This window comes from Coregonus lavaretus (assembly GCF_964263955.1).
Source record: "Coregonus lavaretus genome assembly, chromosome: 37".
NCBI classification, from domain to species: Eukaryota; Metazoa; Chordata; class Actinopteri; order Salmoniformes; family Salmonidae; genus Coregonus; species Coregonus lavaretus.
Genome location: NC_140024.1, coordinates 29,455,925 through 29,477,914, shown reverse-complemented (window position 1 = coordinate 29,477,914; position 21,990 = coordinate 29,455,925). Strand labels below are relative to the sequence as shown.

Below are 21,990 nucleotides of genomic sequence, written 5' to 3'. Positions count from 1 at the left end.
CCATTATTATACTGAAGGGAAATTATGAGAAAGAACTCTTCCAACTCAAGCAGGTTTGGCGGTGCATCATGGGAAATAAACCAACATGGGGACCTGATCCAAGTACCAAACCACCATGCAGTGCCTGCACAGTTTTTGATTAGGGAAAACGAACAATGATTATCATCAAAACCTCATGCTAAAGAGAAGCGGTTAAAAAGTTTCAGGACTGTACAGCTGAGCTTGACGGCGCCTAGCAATCTATGGTCCGGGAGAATGTGATTGTTTTGTCCGGCCCCGCGCTCGTATGTGTGCCTACTGCTTCACAAAGCGCCATCCGGGAAGTGCATCACTCCCAGCCTTCGACGGATGATGGACAGGAATTACCCGAATTCCAGTTTCGCAGACCCGCTGGCCCCACCAGCACAGACCGTAGCCTGGGCCTATGAGCGGAGCACCGCAAGCATAAAGCCAAGGTAAATGAGATGAAGGAGAGGGCGGGTCACCTTCCACGGAAAATTCCGGTGATGGAAGGCCTAGCACAACAAACAGAAATGTGTGACGAGCTTTTAAAGTTAACGCGTCGTGTTATGGAACAATTGGGTCGAGGGCTTCACATGGGAATAGGAAGTTACGGATCACTCATTGAACATTGTTTTAGAAATGTTGGACACCCCTAAAATCTGTAGCACGCCATCAGCTACGTAGCTATTTGGCACTGTTGCACGTTAATTGCCAATATGCACAATGGTCTATCTGCATGCAAGACTGAAATCATGTCGAATACTTCAATCTATCGTTCGATCGCTTACAACGAACCATCTTGAAGAAGGAAAAAAGTCACCAGACAGATCCACTTCATCATACCGGTACCGGTACATTTGCATAGCTAGTTAGATAAGTTGTTGCGCGTAAAGTTGTCAAATCTGTTGAGGTGTTGAATTCGCTGATAAACTGTTGTCATTGACATAGTCTCCAATTTTAGGAAGTAGCCTGACTGTTTGCACTCTGACTGAAAGTGAAGTCACAGAAAGACTGGTGTTTTGTACAATTTGTTGACAGTTGTCCAAGACGTCAACGTTAGTGGTCAACTCTGAATGTTTATTTAAGAGCACGGCAGTCATTTGAGCGTTGAACAAAATGATGATTATGAAAGTCGTGCTTGTCACACACGTTTATTTGGGAGGCTCAGTGGGGCAGTAGTGTGTGGTTGATAATGTGTATTTTTCTGTCCACTCTCTATGTGGAGTTAACCTGAATTGCCTGTGAAAATATCCTGTTTTATAAATGGATAGCGCTGAGAATGTGGGACACCAGCTGCCCTAGTTATGGCATCTGCTGAGCACAGACAGATAGCGAGAGACAAAATAAAGTAAGTTAGTCAGTGTCATACCAGTTGATCAGACATGTGGATATTGAGATTCAGTCTTTAGCTAAACCCCAACTACCTGCTTTCTGACATTTAAGTGTAAACACATTTGACAGAATCATGTCTCTGATCTTGGCAGACTGGGTTCTTCAACTCATTTCCATCTGCATGAAGAGAGGAGCCCTCGTTAGTGGTGTCAGTGGGAATCTCTGTCGAAACATGAACTGTGGAGCCCCACACAGTGTCTCGGAGCAGACTGCCACCCACCCTCCTCCTCGTTCCACCTCCCCACCCCCAGGGTCAGAGGCGAGAGGGAGAAGTAAAGTGAGAGTGAGGGGCTGGTTAGAGACTAGTGTCTTCACAGGTTATGGAGAGAAACTGGGATTGACACAGTTAGGGGGGTGAGTGGGGTCTTGTTTTGACCTACTCACCAGCACATGTTTTGTTGGAGAGTTTTAGGGTAGGTAAGTTAAATCAGGGAAGGTAGCATATCAGACAAGTGGGTTTTAAAACAGTTTTTTTTTATGGTGAAGCTCTTTTTGCACTAGGCTATGTCATTACATTATTATGAAAGTAGGCTAGACTCCACATGCTTGAAGCCTGTTCCTGAGCTCTGTCTCCAACTGCTCATTGCCCCTGTGAGTGTTCTACCCTCCAGGAGAAGGACTTGGCCTGAGCTCTGTCTCCAACTGCTCATTGCCCCTGTGAGTGTTCTACCCTCCAGGAGAAGGACTTGGCCTGAGCTCTGTCTCCAACTGCTCATTGCCCCTGTGAGTGTTCTACCCTCCAGGAGAAGGACTTGGCCTGAGCTCTGTCTCCAACTGCTCATTGCCCCTGTGAGTGTTCTACCCTCCAGGAGAAGGACTTGGCCTGAGCTCTGTCTCCAACTGCTCATTGCCCCTGTGAGTGTTCTACCCTCCAGGAGAAGGACTTGGCCTGAGCTCTGTCTCCAACTGCTCATTGCCCCTGTGGAGAAGGACTTGGCCTGAGCTCTGTCTCCAACTGCTCATTGCCCCTGTGAGTGTTCTACCCTCCAGGAGAAGGACTTGGCCTGAGCTCTGTCTCCAACTGCTCATTGCCCCTGTGAGTGTTCTACCCTCCAGGAGAAGGACTTGGCCTGAGCTCTGTCTCCAACTGCTCATTGCCCCTGTGAGTGTTCTACCCTCCAGGAGAAGGACTTGGCCTGAGCTCTGTCTCCAACTGCTCATTGCCCCTGTGAGTGTTCTACCCTCCAGGAGAAGGACTTGGCCTGAGCTCTGTCTCCAACTGCTCATTGCCCCTGTGAGTGTTCTACCCTCCAGGAGAAGGACTTGGCCTGAGCTCTGTCTCCAACTGCTCATTGCCCCTGTGAGTGTTCTACCCTCCAGGAGAAGGACTTGGCCTGAGCTCTGTCTCCAACTGCTCATTGCCCCTGTGAGTGTTCTACCCTCCAGGAGAAGGACTTGGCCTGAGCTCTGTCTCCAACTGCTCATTGCCCCTGTGAGTGCTCTACCCTCCAGGAGAAGGACTTGGCCTGAGCTCTGTCTCCAACTGCTCATTGCCCCTGTGAGTGTTCTACCCTCCAGGAGAAGGACTTGGCCTGAGCTCTGTCTCCAACTGCTCATTGCCCCTGTGAGTGTTCTACCCTCCAGGAGAAGGACTTGGCCGGCGTCTGTCTTTAGAGAGAAACCAGCCTGTTACACAACTCTAATGGTGGTTTCGCTCTAAAAAAGAGACTATCCCACTCAGGGAGGTGGAGATCACCTCCTCCTCCTCATCCCTGAGTGTGATAGTGTCTTCCTGACCTTTTCACTCTCTTGACTGTGTGAAACCACCAGCGTTTTGGTTGGTTCCTCCAAACTGATCAGTGAGAATCAACTCAGGGCGTTGACCTTTGACCTGGGCCCTAGTTTGTGAGTAGCGCTAGCTTACCTCACCCTTTTACTGTAGATTAGTAGAGATCTGCTAGTGAAACAGAGGGACACAGAGAAGCAGATGAGATGGCTCCCTTCCAGCTGTGCGTTCCCCCCAGACAGCTGTTTGTCTCCTGGCTAGAACATCAGTCAGTCTGCTCTGTGTGTTCATCGCACCGAGACGTCTCGTATTATCTGAATAATAGGAAATGGGACATGTTCATCACATGGAAACAAAATGGAGCCGGACAGACTGACTCGTTCTGTTGTTGTTTTAGGGCTGTGATGATATCAGTATCACAATATTTTTTCAATAGCGAAAATGAAAACACGAAGCAGACTAAACTCTTTGGTCCTTTAAAAACCTGCTGTATGTAAAATAGTGTGAGCTATAGCTTGGAAAATAAATAAATGTGACTCTGGATGACAACATAATGATGTTTGTTTTCAACATTAGGGCTGTTTTCCTAAAGGAGTTAAATCCGCTTCGTGTTTTGTTTTCTTGTCACGATACTAACGAGTATCACGATACTGGTATCGTACCGGCCCTAGTTGTTTTTACTACGTGTTTTGATGGAAAGTAGGAGTTAGCTACTAGCTAGCCTAAATTATCTTATAGTTTGTGTTTGTACAGGGCCTTTCATTCTGAAGTTCGTATACTGACAAGTCTGTTTTAATGCGCCAGTGAATTTTAAAGTACGGAGTTAAAGTTGAATTGGATGCAAATATAACCCAAGGTTCGTGAGGTAGTCTGTCCTTCAAAAAATTTATATCACTCTCTGTTCTTCTTTCATATAGCCTAGCCTCAGCTTCCTGTTTGTGGGTTAGGCCTTTGTAGGTTTCAAGACTGAGGCCGACATAAAAATATCACACACCTCTCATTCATAACCCTGCTATGACTTGTACCAATCCATCTTGGTTTCCTCACCCTACCTGGGTTCCCCTGTGCAGTGTACATTAATAATTCACCTCTGTGGCGATGCCAGTCTCTTTGTGTCACTCTGGGGGTTGTGGAAAGGGCATGAGGGAGCGCCAGCTGGTTGTCTAGCTACAGTGCCACTATCCATGACCGTGCAGGTTGATAGTGCTGCATGTTACCCTGTGGTAGTTAAGCTGTGAGCAGGGAACAACAAGTGTGTCTGCTCTCATGTTGTGAGTAAAAGTGATCCCTGTTTAGGACAGCAGTCTTCACATGGACTCGTCTGACTGGGTTATGATCAATACTAATGTTTCTATAAAAATAATCACCTGTTATGGTTGCGTTCTGTCAACGTATATATACTTTTATAATCAAACTCCTTTTCTAATGCTAAAAAACAATCAGCTCTTATGTTACTGTCAATTGTAATATTATCAACAGGTGAGAGATTTGTATATATCAGTTGGATGAGACATGTCGTGCGCCACATATTCAAGGGCCTCCATTGCGCCTGACACACTTTGGTAGGCTTGCATCATGGGCCTATAAATACCGTCTGGGTCTCTGTGTGACAGGGCAAGGTCCAGGGGACTGACAGGGGCACAGCGTGTTGTCGTGGCGGTGGTCACACAGTGCTGTTGATGTATGGAATAAGCTGGTCTGGTTTAGTGCCTCCGAGGCATGGGGAGGTTGGAACAGTAAATGTGAAAATTGTGTGTGTCCTTATGTGTGTGTGTGTGTTCCTTTCCGCAGTGCCAGTTATGGTGCCACACACCTGGAGTCAGAACTCCTCCATCGGCAGACATACGCATCCCCCCAGCTGCCCACCTACACCACTACCCATCACCCCACAGGTAAGATGTTGCTTTAATAAAGGACTAAGAATTGGGACTTATTTAACTAAGCAACTGTAGAGGGGCTGGCACTCACATTTTGTGTTGTGATTGTAATAAGACTATTAGGAGAATGTTACTGGGCAAGTCAGTTAAGAACAAATTCTTATTTACAATGACGGCCTACCCTGGCCTCACCCTCCCCTAACCCGGACGACGTTGGGCCAATTGTGCGCCGCCCTATGGGACTCCTGATCACGGCCGGTTGTGATACAGCCCGGGATCGAACCAGGGTCTGTAGTGACGCCTCTAGCACTGAGATGCAGTGCCTTCGACCGCTGCGCCACTCGGGATAACCGGTCATGTCTAGATGGAGACAGCTTTAGTCCAATTGACATCAAAAGTAGATGTTTTGTTGTTGTTGCATTTTAGCTAACCCTAACCCGTTTCCTAACCTTAACCTAATTATCCTAATCTGCTACGAAAAGTAAATTTTGACCAAAGCTGTATCCCTTCTAGACAAAACCTCAGTAACCTCATGAAATTCTCAGTCTCTCTTCACCTCACCCTTCTTCCATCTTCCACCTCTCCCAGGTCTGTCGGGGGGGTTTGACTCAGGCGCTAACACTACTGAGACCTCGGTCATGAACTTCCTGTCAGCCATGGAGTCTAGAGCCCTGCAGCAGGCTGGTCCTGTCGGGGCCTCGCTGCTCCCCCCCTTTAGGACCACCACGTGGCAGACCGGTGAGGCCACACACACATATACAGTGGGGGAAAAAAGTATTTAGTCAGCCACCAATTGTGCAAGTTCTCCCACTTAAAAAGATGAGAGAGGCCTGTAATTTTCATCATAGGTACACGTCAACTATGACAGACAAATTGAGAATTTTATTCTCCAGAAAATCACATTGTAGGAATTTTAATGAATTTATTTGCAAATTATGGTGGAAAATAAGTATTTGGTCACCTACAAACAAGCAAGATTTCTGGCTCTCACAGACCTGTAACTTCTTCTTTAAGAGGCTCCTCTGTCCTCCACTCGTTACCTGTATTAATGGCACCTGTTTGAACTTGTTATCAGTATAAAAGACACCTGTCCACAACCTCAAACAGTCACACTCCAAACTCCACTATGGCCAAGACCAAAGAGCTGTCAAAGGACACCAGAAACAAAATTGTAGACATGCACCAGGCTGGGAAGACTGAATCTGCAATAGGTAAGCAGCTTGGTTTGAAGAAATCAACTGTGGGAGCAATTATTAGGAAATGGAAGACATACAAGACCACTGATAATCTCCCTCGATCTGGGGCTCCACGCAAGATCTCACCCCGTGGGGTCAAAATGATCACAAGAACGGTGAGCAAAAATCCCAGAACCACACAGGGGGACCTAGTGAATGACCTGCAGAGAGCTGGGACCAAAGTAACAAAGCCTACCATCAGTAACGCACTACGCCGCCAGGGACTCAAATCCTGCAGTGCCAGACGTGTCCCCCTGCTTAAGCCAGTACATGTCCAGGCCCGTCTGAAGTTTGCTAGAGTGCATTTGGATGATCCAGAAGAGGATTGGGAGAGTGTCATATGGTCAGATGAAACCAAAATAGAACTTTTTGGTAAAAACTCAACTCATCGTGTTTGGAGGACAAAGAATGCTGAGTTGCATCCAAAGAACACCATACCTACTGTAAAGCATGGGGGTGGAAACATCATGCTTTGGGGCAGTTTTTCAGCAAAGGGACCAGGACGACTGATCCGTGTAAAGGAAAGAATGAATGGAGCCATGTATCGTGAGATTTTGAGTGAAAACCTGTTTCCATCAGCAAGGGCATTGAAGATGAAACGTGGCTGGGTCTTTTAGCATGACAATGATCCCAAACACACCGCCCGGGCAACGAAGGAGTGGCTTCGTAAGAAGCATTTCAAGGTCCTGGAGTGGCCTAGCCAGTCTCCAGATCTCAACCCCATAGAAAATCTTAGGAGGGAGTTGAAAGTCTGTGTTGCCCAGCGACAGCCCCAAAACATCACTGCTCTAGAGGAGATCTGCATGGAGGAATGGGCCAAAATACCAGCAACAGTATGTGAAAACCTTGTGAAGACTTACAGAAAACGTTTGACCTGTGTCATTGCCAACAAAGGGTATATAACAAAGTATTGAGAAACTTTTGTTATTGACCAAATACTTATTTTCCACCATAATTTAATGTAATTTTCTGGATTTTTTTCCTCATTTTGTCTGTCATAGTTGACGTGTACCTATGATGAAAATTACAGGCCTCTCTCATCTTTTTAAGTGGGAGAACTTGTACAATTGGTGGCTGACTAAATACTTTTTTCCCCCACTGTATACACACACCAAATGGCCGCCGCTTTGCACACTCGGTTTTTGTGTGTTGTGAATTATTTGTTGTCGATTAATGAATTTTTCTGTGTGCTGTGCTTCATGAATTCCAAAGAAAATGACATTTTGAATTGAGGCACCATGCTGGTTTCAATTGGGAAAAGAGGGCTGTATCCATTCCACTCAGTTCATATATTAGACAACGCTGGCCTTGTCTCTTTCTACCTCATGTTTTGTCACGTGTGAACTGTTACCTGCTTGTTTTTGTCTGTATCATTTGTATTTTGTACTTGCCTTTGCCCAAAGATTTATCTTTATTCATCTGTTTTTTATTTCTTAGGCGCTAACTCCTCCACAGAGCTGTTCCTCACTGGTGCCCTGCCTTCCAGCGCCACATTCCCCTACCCCGCCCCCCTCTCCTCTTATCAGCACCATGGTGCCTTCCCCTCACGGAGCTACGCCACCACCCCCTCCCTGGCCCTCCAGGACCACGCCTTCAGCACCTCCACCAACGGCCTGCTCTCCCCCCACCACGACCCCCTGCTGCAGCTTAAACCCAGCCAGGCCACGCTACCTACCTCCCTGGGCTTCGACCGCCTCCCCGCCCCCTCCCTGGGCGCTGCCCTCCCTCCCCAGTCATCCACATATCGCTCGGCCCAGGAGTCGGCCCCCCACCTCCTGCAGCCCCAGTTTGGGCTACTCCCTTTGGCTACCCAGTCAGCCCCCCAGCCTTACGGGGTGCCCGTCTTCTCGGGCTCCATCGAGAGAGCACTTCAGCGGGAATGTAGTGTGATCAAGCACCACCAGAGGCCTTCTAGCAGCAGCCACGCTGTCTCGGAGCAGCTGCCTGGCTTGCAGCACTCCCTGCAGGGCTACCTAGGCTCAGGCAGCGGGGAGGGGGATGTCTCCTTCCAGCAGGACCCCTCACGGCAGACCCCAGTGCCCTGCAGCCCCTCCATTGGGACGGACTCCTCCCAGGGGGTCAACAGCGCGCAGCAGCCCAAGACGGGTGTGCAATCTCAGGCCTACCCCTCCTCCATCCCCTCCCCCTCTAGGTACCGCTCATCTTCCACGGGTGCCAAGACTAAAGACTGTTCTTCCAAACTTGCCCCGGATGGCGGACAGGGTCACCCCCACTCACAGGGGGGATCTCCAGAGAGCTACCCCTCCCCAGGGCAGGGGCCAGGGCTGAAGCAGGGTTCGGTGATCGCCAGCCAGCAGACTCAGCCGTACACATCGGCCCCGCTTCCCAGTCTGCTGTCCACTCTCAGCCACTCTCAGAGTTACATCACCTCCCAGGCGTACTCCTCTTCCCCCTCAGACCAACTGCCTTCTCGCTACAACACCCTGCCCTCCTTCTCTGGCCATTCAGGCAACGTAGCGTCTGTCAGCCAGTCCCTGGTCTACTGCTCCAGCCCTGGGCAGGGCCAGGAGAATGAGGGCCAGTACGGAGCCCAGGTTCAGGGCCTGTGTCTGGGCAACCTCTCCCAGAGCTCCCCCTCCAGCCACTCTCAGGGTGCCCCTAACGTGAGCTACCTGTCTCAGTCCCAGGGGCAGGCTTCGGTCACTCAGTCTCAGAGCTACGCCGCAGGACAATCCCTCAGCGCCTCCTACCCCTCCGCCAGCGCCCAGAGGTTACCCACGTCAAACTCGGGCCAGGGCTACACCCCCTTCTCTTCAGCCCCTCATGCACAAGCCTTACAGAACAACTTCAGATCCTCAGTACAGGACCTAAAGCCAGCCTACTGCAAACTGAAACTGGAAGGAGAGATCCCCATTGAGGACCTCCAGGCTCTCCAGCAGGTCTCTTTAGAAACCTCCAGCCTGGGGGGCAGCGGCGACATGGCCGCCCACAACAACAACGTGGTCTACGTAGTCTCCAAAATGGATGACCGTTACAACACTCAGAGTGTGATCCGGAGCAACTCGCGCGCCGAAGACCAGCTCATGGGCCCAAAGACTACGACCAACGCCCAGCCCATGAGCGCTGAGGAGCTCAAACAGCACTCACTCATGCTCAAAGGGCCCGAGCCACAGCAACAAAATCACCAGGCCCACACCCAGTCAGCCCAGAACCACACCCAGAACCAGTACATCAGGCTCCCCAACTCTCAGGTTCTACTGGAGTCTAACCGTGAACAGCAGATGGTCCTGATCCAGCAGCCTCTCATCCACTGTGGTCACAACCCTGCCAAGGTGCAGCCGACCCCAGGGTCAGGCCATGTCCCAGTCCAGTACCTTCACATGGAGGGAGATCATCTGATCAGCGTCAGCCTCAACGGCAGCCAGAGACAGCCTGGAGCAGTAGGACAGAACACCATCACAGACTCCTCCATACTGCACCTCTCTTCGCCAAAGGACACTTATAGCCAATCGACCAATCAGCAGCAGGACGCCAAGCACCATTTCGCCCTGAGCTCCATCTGCTTCCCAGAGTCCATGCTGCTGGCAGATGAGAGGAACATCCTGTCCAACGTGGACGACATCCTGGCCGCCACGGCCGCCGCCTGCGGTGTCACGCCGCAGGACTTTGTCAAAGCCACGTCCGCCGAGGGCGATATGTCCGACCCCAAGGGTCATTTCCAGACTGTGGACGCCAGACACCAGTCACCTAGTTTCTCCTCTTCATCTTCCCAGACCTCCATCATCACCAACACTAACTCCCATAACACCATGACACTCAATGGCACTCATATGACCTCAGACGGACACCAGTTTCCCAAAGGGGAGGGGCATCTGGGGCAACAGTACTCAATGTCACACTCGCACACCGCTGTAGTCAACCCCAGGCACGACATGGGCGCCGGAAGCCCGGAGACGGGTTTGCTACGGAAGCCCGGAGACGAGCAGAACAACAGTTCGCCCAAAGGACAGTCGGATCACCCTAGCAACAGGGCCGATGGCAACCCCAACGGAGGCCACTCTGAGAATGAGTACCACCTGGTTGGCCTGGGGTACGACCCCTCAGGGCACCTCAACAGAGGCAAGGCCAATAAGCAGAACCCCAAAGGGCCCAAAGTCATCAAGAGAGAAGACGGCCTTGACGAGTGTCCCTCTGACTGCTTCCCTAACCCCAAAAAGAGGGTCCGCTCCAAGGCTTCGGCCAAGCCACCCGTTCCAGAGGAAGAGAACATCCAACCAAGGAAAAAGACAGTCCAGGCCAAGAGGCAGAACTCCCGGGGCAGCGACCCCACCAGCTCCCCCTCCACCTCCACCTCGGAGCCGGTCTACGACAGCTACCAGCAGCAGGAGAGGATGAGGCAGAAGATCCGTGAGGTGGAGGAGCAACAGCCTGAGGTCAAGACAGGCTTCATCGGCTCCTTCCTGGACTTCCTCAAGTCAGGTCCCAAACAGCACTTCTCCTCGCCCCCCGTACGGACACCCAGTCGCTCCCGCAAGCCCTCGGCTTCGTCCAAGCGGCCCCTGTGCGCCATACCGCCTCTACCCCTGAAAATACAACCTCCATCAGCCCCATTGATAGGCCAGGAGGGCCATGGGGTTGGGGTTGGGGGGAGCTCTCAGCAGCAGCAGAAGTGTCTGGATGAAGAGCTCCAGAAGAACCTGGAGACACTGCCATCGTTCAGCTCGGATGAGGATGAGAGCAGCGCTGGAAAGAACCAGGCCCTCCAGAACAGCATCAGCTCAGCCCTGTCGGCCCTGGACGAGCCCTCCGACAGGACACACAAAGCGGGTAAACATGGACGGGCTGCCCTTACAAGCCCTTAGGATTCAGTCATCTGGTTTGTTAGTTATCAGTGTAGTGTGAGACAGCATTATGCCCTGAATGGAAACATTTTAAATAAAATGCTTAGTTTTTTATATCCAAAACTATTTTAATTATCAAGGAAAATATGGCTTATCACAAGTAGATACAATAACATCTAATACCCTAACCTCTCTCCCCTCTCTCCTCCCCTCTCTTCTCTCCCTCGAAAGACAACCGACTCTCCAGCTCTCTCCTGAAGCCAGACCAGGCTCCCAGCATGCCTCACTCATCCTCCAAAGCCCAGGAGCAGCAGAGGGCTGCGCCCAAGGAGTCCTCGGCAGCCGGTTCGTCGTCATCGGCGACTGGGTCGTCGGGGCAGGAGGGGGCGAAACCGGCGCCCCCAGGCCAGCTGGCCGTCCAGCTGACCAGCGTGGCCATAGAAGGACTGACGGACGAAGAGCTGTCGGACAGCGGGGGAGAGGGCATGTACCGCGAGAGGGACGAGTTTGTGGTCAAAAACGAGGACACAGGGAGCCTGAAGGTAGGAGGGAGGGGAGGGGAGGGGATTTGTGTGAAAGCAGGCCTTGGCTGAGTTTCCATTTTTGTGGCCAGTCAGTCTTATACAGTTAGTCCAGATATCTAAAACATATTTGTGTCAGTCTCTGTGTGTGTTTGTTTGTTCTATTGATCCATGCTGAGACTTGTTCTGCTCGTGTGTGGTGTTTTGTGTAGGTGACATTGACATCCGGACAGGAACCCCCAGCCATCTGGAAGGTCCAGAAAGCTCTGCTTCAGAAGTTTGTCCCTGAGCTGAGGGACAGCAAGAGGGTGTTCTCAGCCACTAACAGTGTAAGAGCAGGCGTACATATGATTAGAGACACACGCATACACACACTACTCATCAACACACATACACACACTACTCATCAACACACACACACACACATGCACACACACACTACTCATGAACACACATACATACACTACTCATGAACACACACACACACACACATGCATGCACATACACACACTACTCATGAACACACACACACACACATATAGATGAGTTTGAATTGTGGTTTGAATTTATAACATGATTATGTAAGCAGAATAACATTTATCCACTCTGTTGTTTAGATCACTAAACTATTGTTTTGTGTATGCATCCTTTCTAGTATCTGGGCTACTTTGGCGATGCTAAGACCATGTACAGGAGGGTGTATGTCAAGTTCCTGGACACGGTCAACAAGAAGGAGTACGTCCGGGTCTGCAACCGCAAACCACGCTGCAAGCCCATGCACTCCTTGAGGTACTGATATTTGTTACAATACTTATTTTACCTGAATTCGTCACATGTTCGTGTTCATCAATCTAAATCTTGATTCATTCATTCATTCATTTCTAACTTCATTCTCTGTCCTCCAGAGGCTCCCAGGCGAAGGCACTGCTCGGTCTGAAGACCCCTCCCCGCTCAGTGAACTCTGACCCTCTAGCCACGCCCACATCACAGAAGCCCCAGTCCAAGCCTCGCCCCAAGCAGCCCAAGACCAAGGCAGAGCCCCCACCCAAGAAGAGGAGGAAGTGGAAGGAGTACTCTCCGTCTCCCTCCGAGTCCTCTCCTGAGGATGAGGATGAGGCTGAAGATGATGGTGAGGGTTGAGGCTTTAGAGGGCCTTCATTTAGGCTCATTCCCATGGGCTTGATGGCTTGATGGAGCTCTGCAACTAAATCTCTCTCTGCCTCCCTCTGTTATGCACTGTTTTCTCTCTCTCATCCTTCCCCATTCCCTCTCCCTCCTTCCCACTCTGTTAATTCTCCTTTCTTTATTTTTTCTTTTTCTCCTTTCTTTCTTTCTTTCTTTCTTTCTTTCTTTCTTTCTTTCTTTCTTTCTTTCTTTCTTTCTTTCTTTCTTTCTTTCTTTCTTTCTTTCTTTCTTTCTTTCTTTCTTTCTTTCTTTCTTTCTTTCTTTCTTTCTTTCTTTCTTTCTTTCTTTCTTTCTTTCTTTCTTTCTTTCTTTCTTTCTTTCTTTCTTTCTTTCTTTCTTTCTTTCTTTCTTTCTTTCTTTTCCAGTGCCGTTTTCCCCTCGGTTCCTCAACACCAGGACCATGAAGGAGACGTTTAAGAGCTTTGTGGAGCTGCTGATCAGTGTTGCCCTGGATGCAGACGTGATGAGCGCTCTGGAGAGGGAGAACGGTGGGTATACATCCAGGAGAGGGGGATGATTGGTACCCCTAGTGCAGGGGTTCCCAAACTGTTTTATTTACATTTACGTCATTTAGCAGACGCTCTTATCCAGAGCGACTTACAAATAGGTGCATTCACCTTATGGGGGGGCCCCCTTCCAGCAGGGGGGGCCCCCCTTCCAGCATTGTGGAACATCCCCACATCTATTTCTATGGTCACAAGCACTGTTCATGACACAAACTGCTCACACAGGTATATTCACGGAGGAGTGATCAGGTTGGATATACCTGAGGAGAGAGGGGAAGGGAGTGGGACAGTTGTTTGTAGGATTTAGGAAGCTGATCCCGTTGTTTCTGGGGTTCAGATGAGCTGCTGCTGCCCCACATGAAGAGAGTGGACGGGATGATCTGGGACAACAGGAGACGCCTGCTGCCCAGACTACGAGTGGGACAACTCTTTAAGGTTTGCGTTTTAGCATTCTCCTGAAAATAAATAAATATAGGCCTATGACTTCCTCAACACCCTTTTATTGAGTACCTCTCACACGTCTCTGTCCTCAGACGGCTCTGGACAGCTTCCCAGAGATCTCGGTTGTAACAGAGCTCAAGAAGGATGGAGAGACCCAAGCCTTTAAGGTGCGGCTCAGTGGGAAGGCCTACAACAGGAAGAACATGAAGCCTTCCAAGTCCCCCAGCAAACTGCCCCTGGTAAGATGCTCTATGTTCACACTGCTATTTACAGTGCAGGAAGGAGAATGATTTGAAGTCCAGGCCAGAGGGAAAGATGAAGCACTTCCTGGTTTTGTCCAATAGAGGGCGTCCTGCACACAGTTTGTCTCTTGACGCAAAACATTTCTGTGACTGCTATTTTTGTAAGTACTGCTTGGTTTGAATGCATTTAGTTTTCTATGCTTACTTGACCAAACTGTGAAGTCTGCGTCGAGTGTTTATGAAAATCTAGTGTAATGAGCTCTCTGCTTGTGTTCTCTCTGTCTCTAGGAATACACAGTGGACCAGCAGAAACCCCAGTGGTTCTCCCTCTACCACTCTCTACAGCATTACAAGTACCACACATACCTCATGTGTAAGGACGAGGTGAGAGCACTCTACTGTGTGTGTGTGCGTGGCCTAGGGTGACCACATGTCCCCGCATTCTGGCCCTTTGTCCCGCAACCAAAACAACTCCCTGCCACCAAGCTACACTGTCCCGCAAAATCATCCCGTTGTCCCACATTTGGGTATTTTAAATGTGGTTACCCTAGTGGGGGCATTAATGTGCACTGTGTGTCTGTGGTGGAATACTTCAGGGATGCTAAGAAGAAGACCATGTACAGGACTGTGTCTTTGGACAATACCCCCTAGCCAGCTGTCTAGTTGGCCCACACTGCCCTCGGTCTAAACAATACCCCCTAGCCAGCTGTCAAGTTGGTCCACATTGCCCTCGGTCTAAACAATACCCCCTAGCCAGCTGTCTAGTTGGTCCACATTGCCCTCGGTCTAAACAATACCCCCTAGCCAGCTGTCTAGTTGGTCCACATTGCCCTCGGTCTAAACAATACCCCCTAGCCAGCTGTCTAGTTGGTCCACATTGCCCTCGGTCTAAACAATACACCCTAGCCAGCTGTCTAGTTGGCCCACATTGCCCTCGGTCTAAACAATACCCCCTAGCCAGCTGTCTAGTTGGCCCACATTGCCCTCGGTCTAAACAATACCCCCTAGCCAGCTGTCTAGTTGGTCCACATTGCCCTCGGTCTAAACAATACCCCCTAGCCAGCTGTCTAGTTGGTCCACATTGCCCTCGGTCTAAACAATACACCCTAGCCAGCTGTCTAGTTGGTCCACATTGCCCTCGGTCTAAACAATACCCCCTAGCCAGCTGTCTAGTTGGTCCACATTGCCCTCGGTCTAAACAATACCCCCTAGCCAGCTGTCTAGTTGGCCCACATTGCCCTCGGTCTAAACAATACATCCTAGCCAGCTGTCTAGTTGGCCCACATTGCCCTCGGTCTAAACAATACCCCCTAGCCAGCTGTCTAGTTGGTCCACATTGCCCTCGGTCTAAACAATACCCCCTAGCCAGCTGTCTAGTTGGTCCACATTGCCCTCGGTCTAAACAATACCCCCTAGCCAGCTGTCTAGTTGGTCCACATTGCCCTCGGTCTAAACAATACACCCTAGCCAGCTGTCTAGTTGGCCCACATTGCCCTCGGTCTAAACAATACACCCTAGCCAGCTGTCTAGACAATACACCCTAGTTAGCTGTCTAGTTGGCCCACATTGCCCTCGGTCTAAACAATACACCCTAGCCAGCTGTCTAGTTGGCCCACATTGCCCTCGGTCTAAACAATACCCCCTAGCCAGCTGTCTAGTTGGTCCACATTGCCCTCGGTCTAAACAATACCCCCTAGCCAGCTGTCTAGTTGGCCCACATTGCCCTTGGTCTAAACAATACCCCCTAGCCAGCTGTCTAGTTGGCCCACATTGCCCGCTCGGTCTAACCTCCAACATGTGATGTTTTGACTGCCGAACGGAGACGCCGTATCAGCAATGACCACTGAGTGTGTCATGTTGAGATTAGAATAGTCTTGAACCTAGGTTATCTCTTCAGTAACAATCCCTCTGTATGTGTAATTGTTTGCGGCTTGTGCCTTCGTCAGGCCCTGACAGTGAGGGGCCTGACAGACTCACATGACTGCCTGGGCATGGATTAGTTGTATGACACTAACTCATGACAGGCATACAACTGTTGTGCTACCAGGGTTGTTTAGTTGGCAAGAAACGGAAGATAACGGCCCGAGGAGTGAGACTCCTGTTGCAGACGGGAGTCCAACAAGAAACACTGGTGTGGGTGACATGTGGGTTGTTTTCTGGTTGACGTGTGGGTTGTTTTCTGGTTGCTGTGTTGCAGATTGCATCTTTGCGGGTGCAGGAAGGGGACATGGGGCAGGAGGAGACGGTGCAGCTGTGCATGAGGAACGGAGCCTGGGTGGAGGGCCTGTTCGACCGCTTCGGAGAGCTCCTTAACCAGGTGCAGCAGGCTTGCCTATAGCACAGACTAAGAGGGGGAGAGAGATGGAGGGAGAGAGGCATGCATATAGCACAGACTAAGAGGGAGAGAGAGATGGAGGGAGAGAGGCCTGCCTATAGCACGAACAGAGAGATGGAGGGAGAGCAAGGCCTGCTTATAGCATGGACAGAGAGATGGAGGGAGAGAGGCCTGCTGCCTATAGCACAAGAAAGAGAGATGGAGAGAGAGGCCTGCCTATAGCATGGACTGAGAGATTGAGGGAGAGCGAGGCCTGCCTATAGCATGGACAGAGAGATGGAGGGAGAGAGAGGCCTGCTTATAGCATGGACAGAGAGATGGTGGGAGAGAGGCCTGCTTATAGAACAGAGAGAGATGGAGGGAGAGGCCTGCTTATAGCACAGACAGAGATGGAGGGAGAGAGAGGCCTGCCTATAGCATGGAGGGAGAGAGAGGCCTGCCTATAGCATGGAGGGAGAGAGAGGCCTGCCTATAGCATGGAGGGAGAGAGAGGCCTGCCTATAGCATGGAGGGAGAGAGAGGCCTGCCTATAGCACAGACAGAGAGATGGAGGGAGAGAGACAGTGAAGGACAGAAAGCAGAGACAGAGAGGGGGAGGGGTCTATAGTGAAGAGCGAGGGATGGAAAGAGATGTCTTCCTACAGCCCAGAGAGATGGAAAAAGAGGCCTGCCTATAGCCTGCTCAGACAAGAGAGAGGGAGAGGGAGGGGAGCTATAGCCAGCTGACAGAGAGCATCGACTTCCTGCCCTCCTGTTTTAAACTACTAACTGGATGACCAGAGGAAGCAGAGGTGTCTGGAGATCAGCGCTGTCACCATGATGAGAAGAGGAGGGTCCAGCATTTCAGCACCACCTGATTGGCTGGACGCTTCTGAAACCACAGAGTAGGAGGACAATCTGGGTTTTATAGTAAACAAATATATATCTAACTAGCCAACTGCTAGTGGACCTTTTCATAGACTTGTTTATTTTTCTTATGTAGTTTTGTATTTGTTTTGCAAATCATGAAAGATCGCAACCAATGAGCATGCACTAGATGGGCAGAGATTAGCATAGGAAATAGAGGACAGCCAATCAGAAAGCTGAGCCTTGACTACCTACAGCAAGCTTTTGGGTTCGATTCAATCGATAGCGCTGAAGATCAGCGATGTGGCGCAATTTAACGGTAAATACTGATTGAGCCGACATATGCAGCGTTTACCGTGAATGCAGTGTTTACCGTGAATGCAGTGTTTACCGTGAATGCAGTGTTTACCGTGAATGCAGCGTTTACCGTGAATGCAGCGTTTACCGTGAATGCAGTGTTTACCGTGAATGCAGTGTTTACCGTGAATGCAGTGTTTACCGTGAATGCAGTGTTTACCGTGAATGCAGCGTTTACCGTGAATGCAGTGTTTACCGTGAATGCAGTGTTTACCGTGAATGCAGTCTCTGCGAACGCGGGAACAAGGCTTTTCCATTTCTATCGCGCTGAGGTCTTCAGCACTATGGATTGAATCAAGTCCTTAGTCAGATATTTGATGAGTAAATAAAGGGGCGGGGTTATATAAATATATATTCATAGATATATATATGTAAAACATATGTTTTCTCACAATGGATCGCCAAATTTATATACATATAATGTACATTTTGTAAAAAGAGCAGTTTTGTCACACTGATTCTTTCCAGGAAGAATTTTATATAATATAGATACTTACGTTTTGTGCTTCAAGAACTCATTTTCTCATGATGAGTTATGGATCCGAACACTGAGTTGGTGCAATTCTAACACTGCTTTTTGTCATCTTTTATTTTAATGAAATGCTATTACCTTAACTGTTGTATCTGAGGTAAAAGAAGAAAGAAAAAAGCCTTTATACTCCTGTTTTTCTTTACAAACGTACATTTTATCTCACAATTTTCACAGAAGAAAATATTGTGGTCATAATTGTTTCTTGTTCATTACACCTTGCAATGCACTTTTCATTGTTTTTCAGAGAAGATTCCCTATGCGTGTATATCTCGATTACATATTGTATACTTACTATATATATATCTCTTAAAAGTCTAATGCAGCTGTTTTTATCTCAATATCAAATCATTTCTGGGTAACAGTTAAGTACCTTACCAGTGATTATTTTCAATTAAAATGGTCAAAAATAAACAAATGGCTTCTTAGCACAGAGCAATTTATCAATCAAGAATTTTTCTAGGACTGTGTGGGAGTGGTCTGAGTGGGGAGGGGAAAACTGAAAACTAGCTGTTATTGGCAGAGAGGTTTGGAACTTTGTGTAACCTAAGACCAATAAGACTCGTTCTTATTGAACCATGAACTAATTTGAGCAGGCCAAAACTCCATCCCACCAAAACAGTCTGAAATGTCAGGTGGTCTTTTCAAACAGCTCTTACACTAAAAGGGCATTATAATCATTTTCACAATTTCACAGTATTATTCCAACCTCTGTGTGGAAATATATATATATATATATATATATTATATATATATATAAATATATATAAAACACAGGAAAATCACGTTTTTGACTGCACTGGGCTTTTAAGATAATGTATTTTCTTTAATACAGGTTTGCCTCCATTTTGAGCAGATGTATGCAGACAGCATTTGAATCATTTTTTATTTTCAAGTATAGCTGTGTTAGACACTGCCATTATGTTTCTGATGTGAAAACACATTTCCTACTAAACATGGACATTGGAATGGTTGAATTCATCTGTAGTGTCCGTTTACTTACATCAAGGTACTGCTATGTCATTGAGATGTCTGTCTGTGCATTTATTTCTTTTAAACATAGGATTCAATCCATGACTAGGTGTTGTGGCGGGTTTTAATTTAACACGTTTTTGACCTCCTACCCCTTTCAGATATAAACAAGATGGTATAAGGAAGACGGTATGGTAAAGAAGACAGGGTTTTTGTCTAGATATGACAAGGCTATAGTGGCTTGTGAAAGTATTCATCCCCCTTGGCATTTTTCCTATTTTGTTGCCTTACAACCTGGAATTAAAATGGATATTTTGGGGGTTTGTATTATTTGATTTACACAACATGCCTACCACTTTGAAGATGTAAAATATTTTTCCTTGCGAAACAAACAAGAAATAAGACAAAAAAACAGACAACTTGAGCGTGCATAACTATTGACCCCCCCCCCCCCAAGTCAATACTTTGTAGAGCCACCTTTCACAGCAATTACAGCTGCAAGTCTCTTGGGGTATGTCTCTATAAGCTTGGCACATCTAGCCACTGGGATTTTTGCCCATTCTTCAAGGCAAAACTGTTCCAGCTCCTTCAAGTTGGATGGGTTCTGCTGGTGTACAGCAATCTTTTAAGTCATACCACAGATTCGCAATTGGATTGAGGTCTGGGCTTTGAGTTTTGGTGGGCCGCCCTCTCTTGGCAGGTTTGTTGTGGTGCCATATTCTTTCATTTTTTAAAATAATGGATTTAAAGGTGCTCCTTGGGATGTTAAAAGTTTCGGATATTTTTTTTATAACCCAACCCTGATCTGTACTTCTCCACAACTTTGTCCCTGACCTGTTTGGAGAGCTCCTTGGTCTTCATGGTGCTGCTTGCTTAGTGGTGTTGCAGACTCTGGGGCCTTTCAGAACAGGTGTATATATACTGAGATCATGTGACAGATCATGTGACACTTAGATTGCACACAGGTGGACATTATATAACTAATTATGTGACTTCTGAAGGTAATTGGTTGCACCAGATCTCATTTAGGGGCTTCATAGCAAAGGGGGTGAATACATATGCACACACCACTTTTCCGTTATTTATTTTTTAGAATATTTCTTAAACAAGTTATTTTTTTCATTTCACTTCACCAATTTGGACTATTTTGTGTATGTCCATTACATGAAATCCAAATAAAAATCAATTTAAATTACAGGTTGTAATGCAACAAAATAGGAAAAACACCAAGTGGGATGAATACTTTTGCAACGCACTGGATATTTACATTTACGTCATTTAGCAGACACTCTTATCCAGAGCGACTTACAGTTAGTGCATACATCATTTTTTTTATACTGGCCCCCCATGGGAATCAAACCCACAACCCTGGCATTGCAAACGCCATGCTCTACCAACTGAGCTACATCCCTGCCAGTCATTCCCTCCCCTACCCTGGACGACGCTGAGCCAATTGGGCGCCGCCCCATGGGGTCTCCTGGTCGCGGCTGGCTACGACAGAGCCTGGATTTGAACCAGGATCTCGAGTGGCACAGCTAGTACTGCAATGCAGTGCCTTAGACCACTGCGCCACTCGGGAGACATGATATGACAGGAGACTGGTATTATGAGCTGCACATGGTGGGTAAATGTTTCTCGCGTACCACGACTAGTATTTTGCCAGGCCGTTTACTGAAAATGCACACTTAACCGGTCAATCTACATGTAAACTAGAACCAAATCTCTGACAAGAAAGGCAGTTTGACTGCATGTTTGACTATTATTTTTTTTTGGGTCCGGCTGGTAGATCAAGAATTCCACTGTATTGGCCCAGTCCCAGTCATACATAACACGTCTTGACAGTGTGATAGTTATTAAACTAGCATTTCCCTTTTCACCTGTCATGGAAATCTGGAAAGGAAACCACCTAAAAGCATTGCGTGATTGGCATCACTAGCCATCGTCACACATAGATCTTTAGTGTGCCCATCCAGTTCCTGTTCAATACCACAGAGACTTCAAAGAAACTGAGTTTGACTATGCAGGTGAGAGTGAGAGGTTTCCCTTGGCAACTCACTTCACGTTCATAACCACACAGGGAGAGGCCGGTTGGGGTTTAACCTTTTCATAAAACACATGCTGTAGCCTCACACAGTAACCTATGGAGGAGGACAGTTACTTCTGCTTGCGTAAGCCACCTGTGTGCTGAAAGCCTCTTAAAACCTGAGCGCACTGCTCCTTCCCTATGATGTGTGAGAGAGAAATAGAGAGGGAGAGAGCCAGAGAGGGAGAAAAGGGGAATATGGTGTCCGTCTGTCTTTGTCTGCGTGTCCAATATGTGACATGTTCTATAGTTTCCAGAGAGAGAACACACTGAGGCAGGAAGATCAGACTGTGATGCTACTCGCCCTCTCTTGGAACAGACTATTCCCTCTGACAATGGACGTCTGACGTTGTGGCCTGTGCCCTAGCCTCCGCCAAGAGCCAGCGGCCTGTTGAATAAAATGTGATTGTCCGGACGACCACAATGCAGAAAACGTTCCCCTGTACCCTCCAGAAAACAAAAGTGGCCCTGTTCTCCCACCACGGCCCTATGAAGGAGGGCACTGTCCCCTGTCCTCTGGGCAGGGGTGGGGTGTGGGGCGTTTGGGATTCCAGTGCGGGCATCACTGGGAGAGACGCCGGGCTTGTGGAACACAAACGCTTGTTCTAGGCCTACAGCTGAAAAGCATATGAATATTGATACATAGTTTAATATGTGGGAGATGAACAGAGTTGAATCCTTTGAGACTGGGTGAGACTGAGCTGGTTTCTATGTCTCCATGCCAGGAGGAATTGGACAGCCTGATGATGTGCTGATGATGTCCCACTGGGTCATGGGAACACTGCATCCTAATAGAGAAGAGACTCACTCATGTTGGTCATAAGCAGTGACGTCCATCAGTGGTTCCCAACGAGGGGTACTAGCACCCCTGGGGGTACTTGGCCTATCCACAGGGGGTACTTGAGAAGACTCATGAGACCATAGGCTTACTGGTAAAA

General features: G+C 48.4%; 1 protein-coding gene across 1 annotated transcript; it reads left to right on the top strand.

Moving 5' to 3' along the window:
• The first annotated feature begins 102 nt into the window (after positions 1–102).
• Positions 103–16,836, top strand: LOC311111676 (glutamine and serine-rich protein 1-like). Its single transcript, XM_084154464.1, has 13 exons — positions 103–455; positions 4,913–5,013; positions 5,587–5,736; positions 7,671–11,021; positions 11,267–11,577; positions 11,769–11,885; positions 12,212–12,345; positions 12,462–12,685; positions 13,107–13,229; positions 13,585–13,682; positions 13,781–13,927; positions 14,219–14,314; positions 16,128–16,836. The coding sequence occupies exons 1-13, from the start codon at positions 349–351 to the stop codon at positions 16,266–16,268; spliced, it is 5,100 nt and encodes a 1,699-aa protein (XP_084010590.1). The 5' UTR covers positions 103–348; the 3' UTR covers positions 16,269–16,836.
• Positions 16,837–21,990: the final 5,154 nt, after the last annotated feature.

What these genes read in the sequence shown, in the direction of transcription:
- LOC311111676 (XM_084154464.1), top strand. Translation starts at nt 349, where the DNA reads ATGATGGACAGGAATTACCCGAATTCCAGTTTCGCAGACCCGCTGGCC. An exon ending in CACTACCCATCACCCCACAG is followed by an intron (nt 5,014 to 5,586) that starts GTAAGATGTTGC and finishes CACCTCTCCCAG; the next exon opens with GTCTGTCGGGGGGGTTTGAC. An exon ending in CCCCCAGCAAACTGCCCCTG is followed by an intron (nt 13,928 to 14,218) that starts GTAAGATGCTCT and finishes CTCTGTCTCTAG; the next exon opens with GAATACACAGTGGACCAGCA.